Raw genomic sequence first — 22,661 nt, forward strand, 5'->3', positions numbered from 1 at the left:
ACAGACCTAGATTCCAAGGCTGTGTGATAAACCAGCATTGCCACACCGCCTGCATGAGAGGCTGGCAACCGTCACAGCTCCCTGACGACTTCAGGCATCCTGCTTCACACACACGTACACAAGCACGCACGCACACACACACACCAACACACACACACTTTTACATATTCTTTCGAGCCTTTTGCTGTTACCTATGTGTATAGGAAGAGGTTTGGTTGTGTAGATGCAGCAGGAATGGCAGCCATTATTCAGCATCCATTACTTTCTCAGGAGTATCTTGTATGGAGAACAGTAAATACGTGAGGTGGTGCCCCTATTGAATCTCTGCATAAACAATGCAGGACTTTGTTCAGATGTGGAGGAGTCAATAGGCTGCTTGGCCTTACCTCTCCACCAAACTGCCAGCTAGCAGATCATACTCTGACTTCTCATACAGGATAAACTATACTGTATACCGGTATAGCTGTTGATGCAGGCACAGCTTGGTCATATCTAAATAGATCACATTTCTTTGTTGAGAGAGCCAGGTAGTGTGTTGTGATGTGTGCTCCTTTATCCCTGCCCTCTTCCGGTAGTGTCGCGGTACATACACCTACACACACCTGAAATATACTTCCTCTGACGGATGATGGTGTGCTGTTCTGTAGGAGTTAGAGGCAGCATAATAACACACACACTGTTTGTTAATTCTGCGCAGTACACAACACTGCCAATGAATAGGAGATATTGTGTCAATCATTTTTGAGGAACCTTTTGTCACAAAGTCAGACTTGACTCACTGAGCTCACACGCACACACACGCACACGCACACACTCATACCTTCTTTGTGGCTCCCACACAGTGCTCGAGAATGCTTCTACTCCAGGAGTCAATGCTCCCACCCCCACAGTTAGAAAAACGGATACACTTGGTACTCCAAACAGAATAATCTGGTGTTTCAAGAGCTTCTTCATTCCCAATATAAAAAGGCCTGGAAATATAGTCACTATCCTTTTCACACAGAAAAGTATGCTTGTCATATTAAAACCCTCCAAACACTACTATATTATGCAAAATGACAGTTTGTAATGTATAGTGCACATTTGAATATGGAGCCCACTCACATCTGCTTTCGTACATGCTCCTAGACTGGGCCCAGATCTTGAAGGGGTCTGGTTTCTTCTGAAGGGTGAGGGTGCCGTCTGCGGGGTCCTGGGGGGGCAGGCCCGGCAGGGGCTGGGTAGGAGCAGCCGGAGTGGGTCCCCCCGCCTCGCTGGGCATGGTGGAGGGAGGGTGGCTGGGGGAGTCGGTGTGGGTGCTGCGATGGCTGCACACACTGTGCTGGGAACTGTTCTGGCTGTCCTTCCTCTCCAGCTGCTGCTGGATGGACACAGCAGAGGGGTAGAGTGAGGGGAGGAGGGGTCAAATGGAGACATATTTTAGATGTAGGGGGTGATAAAGAGAGAGAAGGATGAGGTAGTTGTGTATGATGGAATGCAGTCAACACGATTGACTAAATGAAAGGAAGGATGTAGAAATGTGACAAAGAGATGGAAAAAATATCCAAGGTCCTTCTTTTAGAAATGTTGCACTCGTCGATCTGTGAAAGCTGTGCAGGATGTGACATACGACATGGTTTCTATGACGCCCACACACAGCGCATTCATCGTCCAACTTTTCATTTCTGTATCAGAAATGTGACAACAATATATACGTGAACAAAAAAACTATTAACTCTGACGCCATGAAGAATCCACTGACACATAAAATAAAGTTACAACATACATGTCAGTCATCATATTCAACGCTAAATCATTCACGGCACACAAGATACCCTAACATTAAAAACATTCAAGCTCAGCTTCTCCTTAATAAGGAGAAGAAAGCACATACTGCTTACTCCTCATGTGATCTAATAAGACGTTGCATGACCTGCTAAGACAATGCACTGGACCACAGGCATACGGAAGTCTACTCTGCATACATATACAAGCCTCGCGCTACAGGCAGAAAAGCTCTTAAAGGCTGCCACGTAGTTGCATGTAGCCTGACATTTCAATGATATAACACAGAGGCAAAAAACACAGCTTTTCCTCTGAGAAAAACTAATCGTCGTTGACAGTCGACCAGGGTCACCATTGGCCCTGCACGACCCCCACAGTGCTGCCCCTCCCACACAAACTACGGTCACATGACCTCAATCGGCAACGCCCCCCCGGCATGACTGATGTCATCTCAAACTAATCCCTAATCCCAAATATATCCTGCCGGCCTGCCTGACTGCCTGCCTGCCGCCTGTCTGTCTGCCTGGCTGTCTGCCTGGCTGTCTGCCTGCCTGCCTGCCTGCCTGCCTGGCTGTCTGCCTGGCTGTCTGCCTGCCTGTTGAGAACCAAACTAGTATCAGTCCACTTTTGTGTGCTCACACTCTCTAAATACATAGACCTGAGGCCAGCTCTCCTGCTGGACATAATGCTTCAGAGGGACTAGAGATGCCTAGAAACGTGTCTCCGGAAGGTTCCTCGAGGCTGGATTGGCTGCTGCAAAGCCGGAGTGGCGTCTCCATTATCGCTTGTCCATCAGGTCAAGATGAGTTGTAAAAATGAGGAGGCGTTTGCTCTTTAAGCCTCTGAATAAAACGACTGTTTCCTGAGAGAGCGTCCCACCGCTCCTCCACCAGAGCGTCCTACACCGGAGCTCTCAGCCTCTCCTCTCCTCTGTACTCGCTGTCTCCTTCTACGTCTGCTCCCAGCGTTGGTCTCCATTTCTCTCTTCTTTCTCTCTTGTTTGATCAAGCTAACTTCAGTGTTTTACCTATAAATTGTGCACCCTCCTCCTCCACCCCTCCATCCCTGTCTGTCTTGTCTCTTCAGCCGTGCCCTACTCCCTCCCCAGCAGCTGGTCACCATTACAACAACTCAATCAGGCCACCCAGGCCACCCTTAATCAGTCATAACATGACAGCATGGGAGGGGGGAATTGTGTCGAGTGTAGAGCAGGAAAAAGAGGGAGATGTAGAGCAAGAGGGAGAGAGGAGGGAAAGGAGAGAAATAGTGAAAGAAAAGAAGGGAATAGAAGGGCAGGGATTGAGTGAGAAAGTGGGGGGGAAAAGAGAGATAGAATGGAAGAGGGATTGAGCAGGATAAAGACAGAAAGAGAGCTAGAAAAGATGTATGGAGCTCTGGATAAAGACCCGAAAAGAAAGATTAGAAAACCTTATCTCCTACGCTATTGTTTCTATATAAGCCCTCACATCCATCCGGTAAAAAGAAAGCATGCACCTGGGGCAATACGGCAACACACACACATACGCACACACACACACACACACACACTTTAAAGAAAGGAGTTGATAGGGTACTCACCACCAGCTTAGGACTCCTCTTGGCCGGCACCACTCCTGCAAAGCAGCGGCAGAGAGACAGAGAGAGCATTAATGACCGGTGTGACTCGTCCCCTGTCCCCCCGCCAGGCATTAACAACGTCTCCCCAGGACGGATGGACAGAGGATCAAAGAACGGTGGGGTCCAGTCGATCTGATCTGAGAGCAGCCAGCCCAGCTCTCTCCCTGTATCGCTCTCTGAGAGCCTCTGAGCTGCACTAGCCTGGTTGATCCCCTCCTCCTCCCCCCCTCCCCGCGCTGTGCTCTGCTCCACTCTGCTCCGCGTGGCGTGGTGCTCTCACCCGCGCTGCTCGACTAGGAGGGGAGCCACTGATCTGTCAGCACAAGCCAGGCTGACTGCTGCAGATGCAGCTGGAGCTGCCCTCCTCCATAGATCCACCCTGCCAGCCACCCAGCCGGCCAGTCAGCCAGCCAGTCAGTCAGTCAGTCAGTCAGTCAGCCGGTGATCCACACACACACCAGCCGAGCGGTCGGCTGCTGCAGCGGTTCGACCCGGGCGCAGGCAGAATCTCAACTATTACCCGAGGAGCAGGGGTCCAATAGTCTGAGTAGGGTATCACAGCCGAGCGTCAGTGTGCACATCTTCTGCCCTGCCGTCTCTTCACCTACAGCCGTGGCTCCTCTCTCCAGGCTACACATTGAGAAGCAGATCTTGTCTCCCTCCCTTTCTCCCTTCTCCCGCTATCTTTTTCTTTCCAGTGCCCTCCCCCTTCCCCTCGCTTGCTAGCACCCTCTCTCTCTCTCTCTCTCTCTCTCTCTCTCTCTCTCTCTCTCTCTCTCTCTCTCTCTCTCTCTCTCTCTCTCTCTCGGTCGCTCTTTTGCGCTCTTGCTCACATACACAGAAATACACAGAGAGAGTCACCCAGGAGATCAATCTCACACCTCCTAACGAAATATTCACACAGAGAGTAAATTCTCGGGGGATAGGATTCAAAGCCTGTCGGGACTAATGGCGTGATGAAGAATGAGCTTTCACAGCGAGCAGTATATCGTACAGGCTCCACATCACAGGATTCCTTCAGATATTTCCAGAAGGATTGGTAAACATTGCAAGCGTGTTAGGATGTTTATCAACCTGTTGTGCCACCTGTTTTGTCACAAAAGAGATCTGTGACTGCAGCTTAGCATGGTGCAGGGTTACTGAGTGAGCAGGACAGATGTCAACCTCTTCTAATAGATTTGTTGTATTCATACAACTGACATCTCTACTACTGCATCTTGCACTACAGCGAAGTGACAGATGAAACAAACTAGGAGCTAGAGTCAATAGTTCTACTGCAGTATTGACTGATAAGGCAGAATCACATTTAAGAACTAGTTTCAAATGTAATCCTCCAGATTTCTGTACTTCTGCTTAGCATGGGTTAAATGGCCAGCATAGCTGTGTCTCCTCCAGTGGCTACACACTTTTCTTAAGTCCCTGAGACTACCTTCTACTCGGCGACCCCAGCAATAAAGTCGGCCACTCTTTCATGTTAAACAGGTGTGAAAAGATCCATATCCTAAGGCTCCCTTATCACCTGCTAACCAACACACAGGCAACACAACACTCCCGCAGCATCAGGAGAACATTCTTTCAACATTAACAATCGTGAGTGTAGGAGAGCATCCTGCCCTTTCTTGAGTCATCCTGCTGCATCGGCAAAAATCATTAAATGTTAAAACTTTCTGTTGCTGCAAAACCCCTCTCTACACGATTCATAATTCATCCTCTCGCTCTTCCCTCCTTTCTATCCCTCCCTCTCTCACTCACGAGGCAGGATCTCCTGTAGTAACAGGAGGTAACCCCCCAGCTCCTAGCTGGAGCCTGAGTTGATGGCACGTTACCGTGTGTTTCAAGGTATACGTGTGTAAATATGTACAGTATGCATGTGTGAGTCTATGTATTTGAGTGTGTACTGCCTGTATGAATGTATGTGTGTGTGTCAATGTGTTCCTTTTAACAAGCCCAGAAGGTCAGGTGTCAACACTAGTGTGATGCACAATGCATGCAGTGGGTTGTAACTAGTCAAACAATTAAAAGAGACCTCCAGGAAGTGAGACCACGACTGCACATACTATTCTTATACTGCTATGCCTTTTACACAAAGTTGCAGTCCATTCAGAGCAACCGTGAGCAGCTTTAGCTTCCTGTTAGCACAGGTCACGGGTCTAATTCCAATTCAGTCAGTTAAACGATGTAACAGGTCAAAAAAAACATGTGGTACAGAGCTCGATCTGTTAGTACTCCATGAGCATTGACATGGACTGAACCCCAGCCTCTCTCTCCAGTCTTCTAGCCTGTGTCAGCCAGAACAGCTGACGATAATGTTGTGCTCCCCCTAATGCATGTTCATGCGTGGCTTAGCAATCAACTCCGTTAAAGCAGTTGCAGCACTGGGATATTGATGAACATGCGTTTTATGTCTTCCCCTGCTGCCAGTGTGAGCCAGTGCACCTGTTACACGCTCCTGTACATTCACGAAACGCCAAAATTCTGCATGTGTAGGGGAACAGACATACTGTACTGTACATGGAAATGTATCGTGCACATGAGCGAGGAACCAACACACAGTAGCCTAAATTATGCATTGCGATCACACTATTGGCTGGTTTCCTGTGCTGAAGCAGCCGAATGATAACCAGGCTCAGCTCTGAAACGGAACAATTAATCCATTTCCGCCTGTCGCCATACAAAAGGCTGGTGATTGATCACTCAGGATGAAACGCAAGCTTAAAAGGTCCAGGCTTGTGAATACTGATCGGACCATGCCAGCAGAATGACTAAAAGCCAAGCCCAGATATAATTCAAACAGGAAGGCAAGTAAACAAGCAGGAAGAAAAATGGGCAGGGCTGTGTGGGAATGGTGGGCCGAGTGGGCAAGGAGGGATGAAAGCTGTGGTGTAGTAGACTGGTATGGCTCGTGTGACACCTTGGAGGGGTGTTCCAGCTTGGACGCACAGAGACTCTTCCTCTGGCCCGACCTACAGGACCTGTGTCACACGCTGTAGCAGACCTGCTCATGTGGAGATTATAGAGAGCAAGAGATTGAAAGAGATATAGAGAGCAAATGAGAGAGAGAGAGAGAGAGAGAGAGAGAGAGAGAGAGAGAGAGAGAGAGAGAATATATATATTGGAGAGAGAGAAAGGGAAAGAGCAAACCGAGAAAAGGATGAAAAAAGGGGGAGGGAAAGAGGGAATGAGTAGAATGAAATCATAGAAAGAGGGGGAGGGGAGGTGAGAGAGAGAGAAGGATGCAGCAGTGTGTATGTACAGTGTGCATGCCAACACACTTACATGCCAAATATGTGTTCCTGCCAGTTAGGGCAACATGCTTCCAAGCAGTATGTGTTAGGCTGTGCATGAGCATGTGTGTGTGTGTGGGGGGGTGGTCCTCTATCATGACTGGCCTTGCAAAGGATGTGCTGGCCATCTGTCACATTTATGTCATAAATAGGGTGTGTGCATGTGTGTGCGAGTGTTGGCATCTGCATGTGTATTGAGAGGCTAAGAAGACCCTTGCTCCCCATTTCAGACAGCAGATGATCTGTAGCAGGATGGAGGCTTGCAGGATTGTACACTCATTATTAAAACTGTCAAGAAAAAGTTGGTAAAAGACAGAAACGTGATGCTTGAGGATGTGTGTGGGTGCATGTGTGTAGGCAGGTCATCTTTCCACACTAGAACTTCTGTGAACAAATCCAGGCTTTTCAAACCTTACTGAAGTGAATGGCTGGTGGGTTAAATTCTCTGTTCTGTTCATACAGTGGCCTTGTTGGATTTAGTGCCCACACTGAGCCAGGGAGGCTTTCCTTACAAGCAGCACTACATCATGCACCACATGAGCAGTATGGTCTTCTGTTTGGACAAACTTCATGATTTTTCTTCTTCTTAGTGTAAGGCTATGTCAGGCTAACCCTTACTACCACATCCACCATCTCATGTCCCATTATTCTCTCTCTCTCTCTCTCTCTCTCTCTCTCTCTCTCTCTCTCTCTCTCTCTCTCTCTCTCTCTCTCTCTCTCTCTCTCTCTCTCTCTCTCTCTCTCTCTCTCTCTCTCTCTCTCTCTTTCTCTCTCTCTCTCTCTCTCTCTCTCTCTCTCTCTCTCTCTTTCTCTCTCTCTCTCTCTGTCTTTCTCTCTCTCTATCTCTCTCTCCCTTTGTGTCTTTCTTTCTTTCTCTTTATGTCTCTCTTTCTGTCTTTCTCTATTATGATCATGCACTCCTATGCCTCTCGAGGATAGTAAGGACCAACTAAGTTGCTGTACAATATTGCCATGGCAACAAAGGCAAGGCAGGATGGAGGAGAGGCAGGAGAGGCCTTCTTTGGAGGGAAAGGGAACAAGGTGATGATCTGAGAGGGAAGGACATCCTATAGCACCATATCCACTCACACATACTGTGTAGTCCTTCTCTCTGGTCTTCTCTCTGGTCTCCTTACACCTTCCTATTGTCCTTTCACTAGAAATGGGGACAGTATTCAAGTCATACTAATACTTTGTTTAGCTACCAAACTTTCTGGCTTACAAGTTACTTTTCTCTGCAGACTCCATGGTCTGATTTCTCTCCATCTCCCACTGCCCAAAATCCATGTTCCCATACTACCCCCCTTGGAGCGTTATTCAATAGGTGCAGGATTGAAAGTAGGACACCCATTTGTTATGTTGTCCCAAAGCCAAGACATAGTTCTGTTCATTTCAGACACATTGTTCTGCTATTGTGGAACCCATTGAGGTATTGACAAAAATGCATTATTGCTTTCCATCAACATGGCAGGGGTTTGTTTTCCATGCTTTTTACTGCAATGCAAGCAAAACATAACCTTACCCAGAATTCTTCATTTGAGCTTTTTTCCCCCACAAACAAACAACTTTCTCATTTTTATGGAAACTCCATTTACAGATCCAGAGGAATTTGGCCTCCTGGGCAATAAGGATAAAATGCTGAATAGTCGACTCATTATAACAGGGTTTCTGCCCACATTCAGGCAGACTAAGACTGTGACAATGCTGACAGCTCAATCTGGGTCCCTTACGGCAAAATGATAATCATAGCGGTCTCTTAAGTACAAAATCACTTTTAGACTGGGAGGAAAAATTGTGAGGGAGGTAACAGCTACAGTACAGTATTTTGTTACTATAACACAAACTCCAAACAAAGCAGCAGCCACATATTTAAGGTGATTGTCAAAAGGAGATCTGAGGGAATGTTGACATATTACCACGAGGTGCTGACCTTTCCAAGGTATTGAATGGGTTTGTTCCAACTTAGTCCTTACACCATGGGTACAGAGTGACTGAGCATGTCCCTGGAGAGGGGTGCCTGGGTGTGTGTTGCCGGGCAACACACTCCTCCTCACTGAGCTGTGAGCTTCCAGGTGACCTTGTTTCTGTCCTCTCTAACTAGGTTTGGCTGGCTTGGACTCGGACAGCTAAGATTGATGACTCGCAGATGCAGAGATTAAGGCTTTTCTTCCTCTACCTGAAGTCAACCTCCCTATTCCACCCCTCACCACCCTCTCCACCCGCCTCTCCACTACCCCAACCACTCTTCTCAAACACGGGCATTTCTATCATCTGTACCTTCCTCTCTGCAGCCTCTGTTCCTCCAGCCTTCTCTCCCTGACCTCAATTCTCTCTACAGTTCTTCCCCTATCTGATCACCTGAAAGGTCACTGCATCATTCTGAAATAAGACAGACAGACCAAAACAGACAAATACAGTACAGTGCCTTCACCTGGCTGACTCCATCTCTGTGTTTCTGCCTTCCCTGCCTCACCAACGCCTCCCCTCTCTCTCCACGAATGCCTCACATAGATCTGCCAAAAGCTATGCAATCAGTCTACTACAAAACCCTGCCTCTGTGTCCTTCACAAGCTGGGCACTGACCTGGGCCCACGGTAATGGTTTCCTGCCTGCTGTCCACACTCAGGGAGATGATCTATTCTGTCTGACTCCCTGTCTGCCAACTAACTGCCCTGGTCATGACCTCCCTCTCTCCCTATACCTTTCTCTCTCCTCGTGTCCCCGGATATCCTCTTCCTCTCCCTCTCTCTTTTTCTCTGTAGTTACCGCTCCCCCCTGTCTCCCCCTCTGGATATCTTAGCAGGCAGCTAACCAGGCCAGCTTGTGTCTGTATCACTCTAACACACTCCTGTAATGAATTTGACATTTAACACAATACATCTCTGTTATTTCCTCTGTGGAGCACAGGGTCAGCTCATTAGAACACATAATTGATGCTGCCTGCACAGCTCAGCCCTCTTCTGACAGAGGCTAGGAGGAGTGTCATCTATTAAACAATGAAGGATGATTATTTAAAAAACAAGAGCGTTCTGGATTGTTAATATGAATAATCCTTAATCCTGCAAGATGTGAGATTCAGCCAAAATACATTTACCTGTGGGTCATTCTACCCTAAGGGCCCCTAGATGCATTAAGGATTTGAATAGCAAACTTTCATTGAAGTGTAGTTCCTGACGTCATTGAGTGGTGATAGGATAAAGTAAATTGTTAACATTAGTAGTGAGTGAATATCACAGTTAAGACATCCAGCCATGGCCACGAGTAGGAGTGGACATATACAGCATAGCTCCATCCTCCCTTTCACTTAGTCCTTGAATCAAAATGAATGACACATTTCTGGCGGTTGTTTGAAAGGCCATCCCTTTATTGCTCCCTTCTGTACTGTCTCTCTCACATCTCTCTCTCTCCGCCCCTTTTATTCTATTTCCTATGTCCAAGGTAACATGCAAAACGAGACATGCAGGTTTGACATACAGCCAGCCATACTAAGTTCCCAGCATAGGCAGTGAGAGAAGGATAAGAGATAGAAAAAGAGAGAGATAGAGAGAGAACACGATAGATAGAGACATCCTACACAAAGGCTGGCGCAAGAGTGACTGGGAGATGGGAGCAGGGGAGAGGGAGAGTAGGGTCAGAGGAGCAGCTCAGCTCCATCCATATTCATGACACAGAAGAGATGCCCTGACCCGACACCCCATTTCTCCTCCCCTCCGTCCTCCCCTCTCCCCTCTTCACCCAGCCTATCCCATCCACGCTCTCCATCTTAACCACCCTCGACATCGCTGAACCTCCATCGCTTCCTACATCACCCACTGTTTACCTCTCTCTGCTCATGTGGTCACAGTGACTCACCATCGCCTTCTACCCACACCTTCCTTCCCTTTTACTCACAGACCAACTCCTCCATTCATTCTCCAGCTTGTTTTTCACACTCCACGGATTCACCCCTGAGCAGTGAACTATCCGCTCATCTCCTCTCTCGGAAACCCTCCCATCATCCATCCAGCCTCTCCTGGAAGGAGCGCTCCTCACCTCTCTGCACCAGCATGGTGACCTCGCTGCCTCGGGGACACTTGCTAAGCAGGTCCACCACCTGGTTGTGGCTCATGTTCTGGACATTCCTCTTGTTGACCTCCATCAGAATGTCCCCCTCCTTCAGGCCTCGGCAGCGGGGGTAGTCCACTATCTGCTTCACCCTCTGCCCCCCGCCTGTCAGGCTGTCGGCTATGGTGAAGCCGAAGCCCTTGTCTCCCTTCTCCATGTGGACGGTGATGAGCTCTGGCTGGGTGGCGATGGAAGAGGCCAGGGTCACCACGTCGCTGCTGTAGCCGTGCGAGCCGTTGGAGGCCACCTCGGCTGAGGGGCTGTGGGGGCGGGGCTCCCTCATGCCGTTGATGGGGCCGCCGCTCTGGCTGCCGTGGCTGGAGGGCGAGTCGTAGCTCTCCTGGCCGTTGACGATGATGGGCTCCTTGTCCACGATGGCCACGGAGGTGACCAGGCTAGTGTTGGGGTCGTCAGGGTCAAAGGGCAGGGGGTAGCCGCGGCACAGGGCCAGGTCCACCATGGAGCCGATGGGGATGGACTGGAAGATCTTCACCACCTGCGCGTGGGTGTAGCCGAGCACGATGGTGTCGTTCACACTCACAATGACATCACCTGTAGGAGGAAGGATTGCAGGGAGACCAGGGGGGTTAGGTGCTATGTGCTGCTATTGAAAGTAAGAAGTAAAGAAGTGACCTCAATAAAAATCAAAGGATCAAAAAATAATTTGAATAATGTCAAGACATTTGGTGCTGGTAACCATAGCAGCCATGGTACTGCACAATATCACTGTGTACACTAGGGCCCCTGTGGGCCAAGGCTGAGTACTGCACCTGTCTCCATCTTGCCATCCACGGCAGCAGGCCCATCCAAGACCAGGCTCTTGATCTGCAGGAACTCATCTGGCTCGTCGCCCCCGACGACGGTGAAACCGAACCCGCGGCGGCTCTTCTTCAGCTTGGTGTTGATGAAGGTCCCCTTCAGCTCCGCTGGGTTCCTCGTGAAGAACGGCTTCCCTCCTGGCAACACAGCACAACAACACACTCCATCAGTCCTTCCTCTTATATCCTCTGTTTATATAAGGTAGTGTACAGTATATCTACGGTTCTAAGTAACTATACATGAACTGTACATGTGTATGTGTGTACAGTATATGAGTATGTGCGTTTGTGTATGCTTATGTTAGATGCATACTACTGTAGCGAAATGCAATCAATCAATCTATGTATCTATGTATCTATCTGTCTGTCTGTCTGTCTATTTAAATCTTAATTACAGAGAGCCACACAGAAGAGAACCTAGGGCAGGAGAGTTCCATTTTTATCCTGGTTCTAGAACTGCAGCCTTGCTAGGAGAGCGTGCTCCACCCACTTCTCCCAGCCATCACAGTGGATTACTCATAGCTGACACTCAAACAGCATGTCACTATGCTAATTGAATGTGTGGGTTGAGAAATTGAGGTACCCTAACCTTATGGGATAATTGTTTTATCCTGTGTTGGAAAACTTGTAACCTTTGGCCTAAAGGGGACTTAATGATGTCACCTGTGTACAATGAATTAGACTCAGTGTCTGGTTGAGAGCTAGTGTCTGAGTGGGTGTGTATGTGTGTGTCTAGATAGACTTACGTTTGGGCCCTCCAGGACCAGGGGGCAGAGGGGGTGGGACCTGGGGGTCGCGGTAGGTCTCCAGGTGATTGGTTGCGTAGTTGGCCAAGGGTCCACCAGCAGAGGAGTGCTCCTCTATCCACTCTGTATGGAGAGAGGGAGCGAGGCCGTTAATACACCCCCTCACCCCCACACATACATCATCAAACACACACATGCGTGTGTGAACAAACACACGCAAACGCACACCTACACCCCACATACGCTCTCTCAAGCATGTACAAATACACAAAATCTATTTGCACAAAAATACACACAAACATCCAGACACAACGCCACACACACAATTTACAGGAACCTAAACCTACTTGCTCACTTGCACAGCAACACAAACAGAGCTACATAAGTGACATTATGACTCATAAACAAGTTATTGTATTTGCAATAAATAAAAAAAGGTTGTTACACATGACATCATATAATTACAATTTCAATACATTTCAAAAGCACATTGCGTCACTGTGGCCAAAACACTTAGCAAGCGTGATATCAGCATGTTGCACATGGATGGTAGTTCTGAAAGCACTGTTAAAGAAAGACACTAGTTGTACACTGGTCCCACAGTCTGTCATGGTAAAGCAAATGCTACAGTTGTCTTGAAAGAAATATAAAATGATGCTTTTATGATAGTCATTAAACCAATAAGAACACTGGACAGCAGGGCTGGGGTCAACTTCATTGGAAAGGAGTTACGTAATACGGTGAACTGAGCAGCAGCATTCATTTACAAGGAGGACTTCTCACATCTGAAACCTGCACATTCCTACAGCTACTGAACGGTCTAAACTCAAAGAGAAGTGACCCCAACCCTGGAGCACAAAGACGGTCACAGACATGACGAGACAGACATGAAGAAAGAAAGAAATGGTGCCGTGCCAGGGCAGGAAACGAACCTCGAATGTACCGCTCACCTTCAGGAGGCTGCGGCTGCTGCTGCTGGTGCTCCAGCTGCTTCCTGCGCTTGGCCTCCACCACGGGGTTCTCGTACTGGGTCTTCCTGTTGATGTGACTGAGACAGGGGAGATGGAGAGGGGGATAGGAGAGACAGAGAGAACAGGGCAAGAGGAGGGGATTGATAGAGAAGGGAGAAGGGGGAGATGCAGGGAGGGATAGGACAGAGAGAGAGAGAGAGAGAGAGAGAGCGAGAGAGAGAGAGAGAGAGAGAGAGAGAGAGAGAGAGAGAGAGAGAGAGAGAGAGAGAGAGAGAGGTAGAATGAGGTAGAAGGGTAGTGAATAACAAGAGGGCGTGGGGAGGTAGGGGAAGATGGCAAAAGATGGAGAGGGAGAGAAGTTACAAAAGATACAACAAACAATGCTTGCAAGGTGCTTGGGAGAGGAGGAATTGAAAAAGAGATGTACGATATCCTCTGAGGTAGAGATGAACTTACTCAACATAGTAGACCCCATATACTGGGTCATCTATCTTCTCCCATCCTGGAGGCAGCTCTGAAGAGGAGAGACAACATTGTTTAGAGGAGACCACTACATTAGTCATTAAACACAGCCCTTGTGTTGGCCGTGCTCTGAAGAGTCAGGTTGGAGGACTGGAGCACAATGACTCTCTAAGCTGATTTGAGCTAGGAGCTACTTCCAAGGACAGCACGCTGTCATTTCCTAATTTTCCAATCTTTCCTAATTTTCAGTGAAGGACAACACAGGCGTCTAATATGAAGCCAGCCTCTTCATTCCGACTCCAAGTCACACAGCGAGCTGTCAGGGGACTTGCAACTAAATTACAGACTGGAGACCTTGACTGCTGCTTCCTACCACATTTACTATTCATATATTCTGACCCTGCCTGTTAAGCTCCAGATATGTCAGTTTTCTGTGACTTTTGGTTCCTCTGTCATTAGAAGTGTAATCCGATTGTGAGCTGAAGGTACACATTCTGGACTGAAACAACATAAACACGTAAATCTAATACAGAGATAGAAAAGAGGAAGGGGAAACAGTCTGGACATGTGCAGCCATCACACATGTCACCACTGGCACTCTTCAAGATTGCTGTAAACTTCTGTTCCACTGATTTAAAAGTCACATGACCACCTTGATGAAACAACCACTTATCCAAATAAAACTATTAATGGCAGAAATGGTCAGTATTTCAACTGAGTGAGTTCAAGTGATTACATTCGGACATTAACATACCAGCTAATCGAACAGAATGTGTTGATTCTAGATGGAATGATTACGCATACATTGTTCTTAAAGGTCTGGCCCTGCCCCCCCCCCCCAAAAAAAAAGCACACACAGCACATGCACACACACAAACACACACAATCACATAGACTCATACTTAGCAGCGTTCAACAGGAACTGTCTGACAGATAGGGCCTATTAAGCTGACACACTCCCATTAAGACGTTAGCATCTCATTTTCCTCCTCACTGTATTTGATTTCATACAAAGACATAAGCATTGTGTGTTAGTGTGGGCTTGAACTGACTCCGCCAAACACTTTTGGAGTGGGCTGAGTTTCACGATCGATAATCACAGACTGCCTCCTTCTGATCTGCCAGAAATAATAGGGGCTGGTAGCCAGACATTCAAAGCCTTGTACAAGTCTGAGATTTCATTCCATCTCAGGGCTGTATCAGTGTGTGTAAGTGTGTATTTGTGTGTGTGTGTGTATGTGTGTGTGTGTAAGCGGGTGCGCGCGCGGGCATGCATGTCTGAGTGCCAAGGAATCTGCAGAGCTATTTTCCAGTCTATGAAACAGCTCAGACCAACTTGAGTCACCAGCCAAACACCTACCAAATGTGTTCTCGTGCATCAAAGAAATCACTCTGTCACTTACGCTGTGCACAGCAGGCAACACAACTAAATCACCCAGATACAAAATAGAAACTTAGGGCTCGAGTCCCAAATGAACATGGTTCTATCTGCCTCGACCAGCTGTCTCAGACAGATGCCCACGAATTGCTTGTTAGGGATATAGTGCTGTAGCCAACAGAGGGACATATAGAGGAGAGAGAGAGAAGGCAAGGAGCCTACCTAGCTCGGTGTCCAGCTCTTCAGTGTGTACCCCTTCTTCTCCAAGGTGAGAAAGAAAGAATGAAACACAAGATATAAGATGGAGGACAGAAAGGACATGGTAGACAGAGAGAGGGGAAGAGTGATCAAGGGTATATGGGGAGAGAAATGGGATAGCATCACAAAGAAAAGGAAAAATAGAGATCCCTTAGTAATCGTTAATATTGTGTCAAAGAGAAGTAGCATTAGTGCATCACATTTCCTCTGTACAAAAAACATCAGTTGTATTTACCACCATTTTTATCCTTAAAATATCAAAGTAGAATGGAGTTACAGAAACAGATACAGTTAACAAAACAGCCACTTGGTGGTGCTGTATCTTTTACTTGTGGTATGAATAAGTAGCGATTTCTTTTATTTAAATGTCACTACAAAGATCCTGAATATCAGGACTCTAACAATTACATATTCTTAGCTGAAACTACACTGGAGTGTAACCAACCACTCAGTTATTACTATCTCTTGAGTCGCATAATAATTTAAGAACGAATGCTTTGATTTAGCCAAATAGTTTCTGGCAGTTTGGGAGAGCCTTTCCTCCTGGTATGAACATCAATAGACATGAACATGATTCATATCTGTGTATAAGAGCTTATGAGCACTATCTATTTATCATCCATCAAGGCTTATAAATACACTGTAGTGTTGATACCCATGGAATAGCCTAAATATTTGATCCTGACACACACACAAACACACACACACACACACTCAGAGCCTGTCTTACCATCATCCTCACACTCTTCCAGAGGTTTGGAGGACTTGTCCAAGCAGCGAGGATCCATCCACGATGTGGTCTTAGTGTTGTGGCTGAATGAGAACACAGATACAGTCAAAGACCACTCCTTGAGGCCAGAATAGAAACTGTGTTTAGATATGGGAGGCATAAGGCAAATTGAAGATTATACAGTGTGATTATATGGTATAATGTGTTGATAAGTTACATACTGTATACCTTTGTGTTTACAAGGGACACGCTAGTTACATAAAGGGTTTCAGCTTAACACAGATTCAAAAAGCTGTCCATACTTCTTAATAATCAGGGTCTTGATAATGGCTCTGACTGCGGGCGAGGTATTATCAGTGAATAACAATGTTCCTTGTTTCAATTAGTAATTCGACCCACAGTGACATCAGCAAAAGTGCCTATATCACATACACAGCCATTCCCTGTTGCGATGCTGCCTGCACTGCTGTAAGGACACAGGGCTGGAGCAGGTCAGGTGATCAGCCTGTGATCTCCTTAGAGATCAGGGTATAGAAGGATTACCATCCAGCCCGGAGAGCCCTGGGAGGGCCGAGGAGGGAAGGGGAGGGAAGACAGAGGGCTGGGGGAGGGGAGGGCCGACCGCTGGGCAGCAGGACAGAGAGCTTTAGAATGGGCTATAATGGAGAGGACTGACTGGAGCCACCTGATAAGAAACATCCCAACTGCCAGCTAAACCACGCTGCTGTGCCTGCCTCAATCCAGCCACAATGCTTGCTCTGGGTACTAGTGTACCTACTGAGTGTGAAGTGTAGTACTCATGTACCAATTTACCTTCTCCTTTTTGATGTGAACCTTTGATAAACACACATAGTGGACAAACACAAACAGGTGTGGAGACCATGCAGTCTTCACTTCACATATCTTGTACGTACTCTATGAAGTAGACTTCTCCATTCTCAGTGTAGGCCATCTCCCAGTTGTCTGGCAGGGGGCCCAGGGGGTCCTCTGGGGAGGCCTGGGGCTGAGCATGTGTCTGCTGACCGCTGTCTGAGGTGGAGGCAGCCGCGTTGTTCAGACCGTAGGACGGAGCGTTCTCGCGCGCGGGGTACGGCCGGAGGATGCCGCCGCGGCTCTCGTCCTGGTCACTAGGGTTACCTGTGCACAACAAGGGAGAGGGGAAAAAACTACGCACTAAGGATCCTGGGTAAGGAGCACAACACGAAACAAAACAAAGAAGGAGGTTTACGTGTCGTGCAATGGGATCACAACGCCGTGGTTAGTTTGCTGGTGACATGATATGATGATACTGTATCACCTGGGCATCATGGCAGTGTGCTTGCATCATGACTATTTGTTTAAAAAACAAAACTGACTATTACTCACTAGATGAGTTTTATTTGAATATAATTAGTGGCACGTTTGCCTTTGCCTCTTTTTCCCTCCCCCTAGGGCCTCAGAAAACACTGCATGCTGCTTAGAATCTAAAAGGAATGGGGCCCAAAGACTATGCAAATGACACCCACAACCGTTTCTCTTTAAAGCTCCAAATTCTCCTCTAGTCTACACCCCCTGACCTCACCCTCTACACCCTCCCACTGGCCTTCTTCTTGAACCCTATAACCCTCTCTCCTCCTCCCGCCGACCCCCAATCCTTCTCTCCTCTGGCCCACTGTCCTCCCACACTTCCGCAAGTCTTTCAGGGGGGATCAAACGTTAATTTAGCACCCTGGCAGGCTGGAAGGGGCACACAGAGAGGGCATAGATTCACACTGGAGGGGAAAAAAAACTCCATCTAGGAAGTGTCTCACACACTCTTCAGGGTGGAAGAGACTTCAAAGAGCAAAGGAAGAGAGAGGGAGGGCAAACGGTCATCTGGAACACCACCCCCTCCAAAAAAAACAGTTCAGTAGAACCACGTGCAGTTCAGTTTTCATACAAATTAACCTTTCTGTCTAGACTAATAGATAAACACTGGTTATTAAATCAATGTTCTGAAAAAACTCTGATGTGCTGGAACACATACAAAAGCCCACCACACACAATCTTATTATCACCTCTTTAGACAGTAATATCAGCACTACATTTACAGACACATTGGAGAAAAGATGCAACAAAGAAACAATGATGAATGAGAAAGAATGAAAGTATGATGAGAGGTGAGAATGAGAGTAAATAAGGTGAGAGATGGAGGGAGAAATTGAGAGGGTGGGGGGGGGGGGGGGGACTCAGCATGTTCTCCAGTTCCTCCCCCAGCCCCTCCTCACAGGCAGATGGCAGTGTTATGAGTCTCACAAAGAGAAATCAGCATCACAAAGACATGATGTAACCACCAGACACCCAGCAACACAGAGAGACAGAGAGCAGAACACACACAAATACAATCTTTCTCACTCTTGCTTTTCTATTTTTCACAAAGTGTGTGACACACATACACACATGCACACACACACGCAGACACACAGAAAGAGACAGACGGACATACAAACACACACACACACCGTCTATGTGAACGAGTGACTCACCTGTAAAACTGTTGTTCATTTCCGTGGCCTGGTCGTCATCCTGGTCGTCAGCAGGCACTACTCTGGCGTTTTGCATGTCATTGTAGGACTTGGTGCGCTTGGGGGTGGATTGCTGGGAGCCAGCATCACTGAGAATCACTGTCCCAATGACGGGCTGCCTTGGCGGCTTGGGGGTCCCATAATAGTTACCTAGGCAACAAGAGGGACATTAGCATGCTTGAGAGATAGAAGGAGAGAGAAGAAGAGAGGGATTCAAAGATACAGAGGGAGATGAGGACAACATAGAAACATACACAAGGGTAGGGCAGGGCTGTTTCGAAAGAGAATCTGGAATAGCTCCTAATTTTACTTATGGAAAAGAGATGCAATGCTGCCTGAAATGGTGGCTTTGAAGGCATCTGGTAAAGCAGGCCAGTCTGAGGAGGTTGTTATGGACTGAGGGGGTTGAGATGTATTGTCAGGGAGCATACACAGAGCACACAATAGAGGGACTCACAGAGTGGAAAACACCTCATGGACCAGCCTCCATTGTTTGCATGGACACTTGCTTAACAGTACAAAATCTGCCATTTCATATTGTTTTCCTAACTTTCAGTATGATTGGAGTAAACGAAGCTGTTCACTGAGGAAGCTGAATGGCTATCGGTGCTCAGTGTTCACTAAGTGTGCTAGATTTTTGGTTATTTTTATTGGCCATACAGTACAACTATTCCTCTTACGCAAGCAGTTATCTAGAGTAAATAACATTTACTGTTTTATGAATGAATGATGACTTTTGTCCCGCTAAATGTCATGAATGACACGGTCCCCCATGCTGGTTTGGACGGCCACAGGCTCTTGAGGACAGGTATTTGATATAGTCTGCGGGGCAGGGAGGAACGTGCCAACACACAGCAGAGCTGCTGCCAAGCAGATTAACGCAGGGACATTCCCTGTCCTGCACACATGCACGCACCCACTTTACACACTGTACGTATAGGTTGCAGCCCAGTCATAGGATATGTGGGTGAAGAGAAGTATATAGTTGTAATCAGGGCAGAGAAGCTGGGAAACCTGCTGATTCTCTTAGGATCCACTGAAGAAGCCATCACTGGACCGAAACTATGTCTGCTGCACACATTATGGGATCAACATCCTCACCTTCATATGTTCCTATCTCCAGTAGTGTGCCCCTCTGCTCCAGATCCAGGAAGTCGTCCACAGACAGGAAGTTGTAGTCCACCCCAGGGACCTCTCCGTCTCGAGGGGGGCGTGTCGTACCTGGGAGGAGAGGAGAGCAGGTTTAGGTATCTGCAGTTGGTCACACTTCCTGACTCATCTGTAGGCACATGCCATCATAGCAGTAGTAGTGGTAGAAAACGTGAATGTTCTCTGAGAGGCAATTTGTTGAGCAGCACAGAACATGTAGACCCACATTAAAAACATCAAAGTTACAACAACAATATTATCAATAGTGGACATCATAGATATCAATAATACAACATGAATTTTTTTTTTCATGAATACAGTTCACACCCCCTAGAGTGGACCACATATTCCCTAAGACTCATGTCCCTTCACCTGGTCCTCTGAATGCAAAATGACCAGGACAGGTCACACTTCAATACAGCAGACAAAGGTTATTGTAAGTAATCACAGCAGCCAGCCCGCTTCATAAAAGCATGGAGATGACAATCCAGTCAAGAGAGTGGCCGCCTAAACAGGAAGTGAGTGGGAGCTCAATGTGACAGAGTGTGATTTCACTCACTGCTCCCTTTGAGGTGGCAGTGGGCAGTGGGTGGATGTGGACATGATATGAGGAGACAGGAAATGAAGAGTCTCCCTTTCTTTCTCTGTTGGAAACAATCACAGGCTCTTAAGACAGGAGATAGAGGAGAGGTCCTTTTCTCAATACAGAGGACCAAAGTATTTCAGTCTCCTTCAAACTCCTTCTGACTACCACGCGGTATCATGGAGAAATTATGTCACTTTCTGCAGTGGAAGTTTCAAGGCCTTCGCAAAAGCAAAGGAGATCAGGCATAAAGAGTCAATGAAAAATTATAAATATCAACCACGTGGCAACATTCTGTGTCAATAGGTGGGCTTCTGTCAAAATGCTAATTGCTATGCTGACCAACCAGAGGCTGCTCCCCATGTGAGTTAATGATTAGCGAGGTGCAGTCCTGAGGCGGAGGCTAGCATTATGGTTGGAGCCCGGGGAGGGAGGGAACTGACACAATGGAGACAGGGATCATTGTGTGTGTTGTGTGTGTGGCTCTCTTTACAGGGTCAAGATGACAGGGGCCGTTACACACCTGGCAGATGGCTGAGGGAAGTCATAACCCATCTGTGAGGAGCACAAGGACACACACACTCACACATGCACACACACACATCAAAATACATGCTAACTAAACACCAGGAAAGAACCACGTGCATAAAAGCACAGCAGGTGTGCCTCCTGATACCACACCCACTGTGTGTTTGGCTGTTGGGTCAGAATGAGGAGAAGCCGTGAGCTAGGCCGACCGAAGAATTCTGGGACATGTTTACTTTGGCCTTACTGTAGCAATCTGCAGACAAACACAGGCTCTCCTGGGGGAAGTCCAGCCTACACACACCTGACAATGACCACACCTTAAACAGCCTTCAACCTTGTACCTATTCTGCATGTTACACTGACTCAAGCCTGTTAGTTTTCTATTCTCTATCTCTGTGGCTCTTAGGGATTTTAGAGAGGATGAATTATAGCACAGGGCATCATCTCTGAAACCATACACTGCTTCATATCATATGATTAATCACCTAATTGACAAACAGCATGGCCATCATGCAGCAGCACTGCACTGTATGCACATCTGCCAGCAGAGCTATGGTTGAGAAGTTGAGTGTGCAGAGATGGGTTTTGAGTCATCGTCGTCTGCGGTCCCATGGTGAAGCGTGTTTCAGAGGCCCAGAATGTTTTAATGAAGCTCTCTGCTGAAAAGGGAGGGGAGCTATTATTCTAAAGAATTCCCCACAGTAAACCACTGAGATGTGATGACTAATTTTGCTGTGCTGCACATGGGTTTGGAACACAGAACAGGGCCTCTCAAACTCACATCACTGAGTCTCTGAGAGTGGCGTTGATGAAGGTGTTGTACTAACCAGCCATCCTAGGGTGGTATTATACTGCATGCCTGAGGTCGTGAGGGATCGAGTTGAATATTGTTCTGGTTGTCTAAAAATGGTGATAAGCTGGCAGATGTGATAAAAAGTACAAACAGAGCAGTGCAGTCTCTCAGAGGCCTGAGATAGTGGTGATAGCTTCAAACAACGTCAAACAAAGTAATCAACAGAAGGATGTCCAGAAATATAAGGCAGGTTCTTAAAGTGGCAGCACTATCCCACAAATATATTTCCTTTTCATGGTGACAAAGTGTTTCTGCTTGGTCAGCAGCGACAGCTTCGCTAATGAGCACAGAGCTACAGCGTGTTGTTTGAGAGCTTGACTGTAACTCTCAACATGTCTCTACTTGTCAGCAGAGGAACCCTGTCATCAGTAGGAGCTGGGCACTGGAGAAAGCAAATGTCATTACTATCTGTGTCTGCGCTCTCTGTTCTCTGCGTAGAGGAACAGTGGCTGGTCGGGCCTGGCAAAGCTTCGACCCCAGCACTGATGAACTCACTTCCAAAGCCACTCTTCAATGGCCTTATTCTTCAGCCCTGAAAAGCTGAAGTACTTACATGAGTGGAAAAATAGGACACAAGTATGCTTGAGAGACTCAGTTAACTTCTGTAATCCCAAGATATGCCTCTGACACAGTCCAGTGGGACATCCTTTAAACAAGAAGGTAGAGTAAACACTTCCATATACCTGCCTCTGCCTCACTATGTCTAAATCTGCAGAATATTGTTGAAATACAGTCCAAATGATTTTACTTGCAAACTGTTTAAGCATAGTTGTGTACCGGTATGTGGTTGTGAAGATGTGTGAGATAAGTATATATGCAGCATTAAAAGGAGTACCACAAGAGAACTAGGCTGCTTGGCCCCTGCAAGACAGC

At 47.2% G+C, this 22,661-nt stretch overlaps 1 protein-coding gene across 13 annotated transcripts in view; it reads right to left on the reverse strand.

Moving 5' to 3' along the window:
* LOC134018844 (membrane-associated guanylate kinase, WW and PDZ domain-containing protein 1-like) overlaps nucleotides 1–22,661 on the reverse strand; it is a 74,973-nt gene that overhangs the window by 13,167 nt on the left and 39,145 nt on the right. For 4 of the 13 annotated variants that reach the window (XM_062459137.1, XM_062459130.1, XM_062459140.1 and 1 more), the window contains 12 exons: nucleotides 19,777–19,896; nucleotides 18,637–18,825; nucleotides 17,047–17,314; nucleotides 16,133–16,215; nucleotides 15,367–15,405; nucleotides 13,761–13,818; nucleotides 13,266–13,381; nucleotides 12,334–12,456; nucleotides 11,540–11,725; nucleotides 10,698–11,321; nucleotides 3,343–3,377; nucleotides 1,105–1,360 (listed from right to left, as the gene is read on the reverse strand). In XM_062459137.1, the coding sequence (XP_062315121.1) occupies nucleotides 1,105–1,360; nucleotides 3,343–3,377; nucleotides 10,698–11,321; nucleotides 11,540–11,725; nucleotides 12,334–12,456; nucleotides 13,266–13,381; nucleotides 13,761–13,818; nucleotides 15,367–15,405; nucleotides 16,133–16,215; nucleotides 17,047–17,314; nucleotides 18,637–18,825; nucleotides 19,777–19,896 (2,097 nt within the window). The remainder of the gene's footprint in view (nucleotides 1–1,104; nucleotides 1,361–3,342; nucleotides 3,378–10,697; nucleotides 11,322–11,539; nucleotides 11,726–12,333; nucleotides 12,457–13,265; nucleotides 13,382–13,760; nucleotides 13,819–15,366; nucleotides 15,406–16,132; nucleotides 16,216–17,046; nucleotides 17,315–18,636; nucleotides 18,826–19,776; nucleotides 19,897–22,661) is intronic. The other 9 variants (XM_062459142.1, XM_062459139.1, XM_062459143.1 and 6 more) reach the window with 7 other exon arrangements.

Source organism: Osmerus eperlanus, chromosome 4, assembly GCF_963692335.1.
Source record: "Osmerus eperlanus chromosome 4, fOsmEpe2.1, whole genome shotgun sequence".
In the NCBI taxonomy this organism is placed as follows: domain Eukaryota; kingdom Metazoa; phylum Chordata; class Actinopteri; order Osmeriformes; family Osmeridae; genus Osmerus; species Osmerus eperlanus.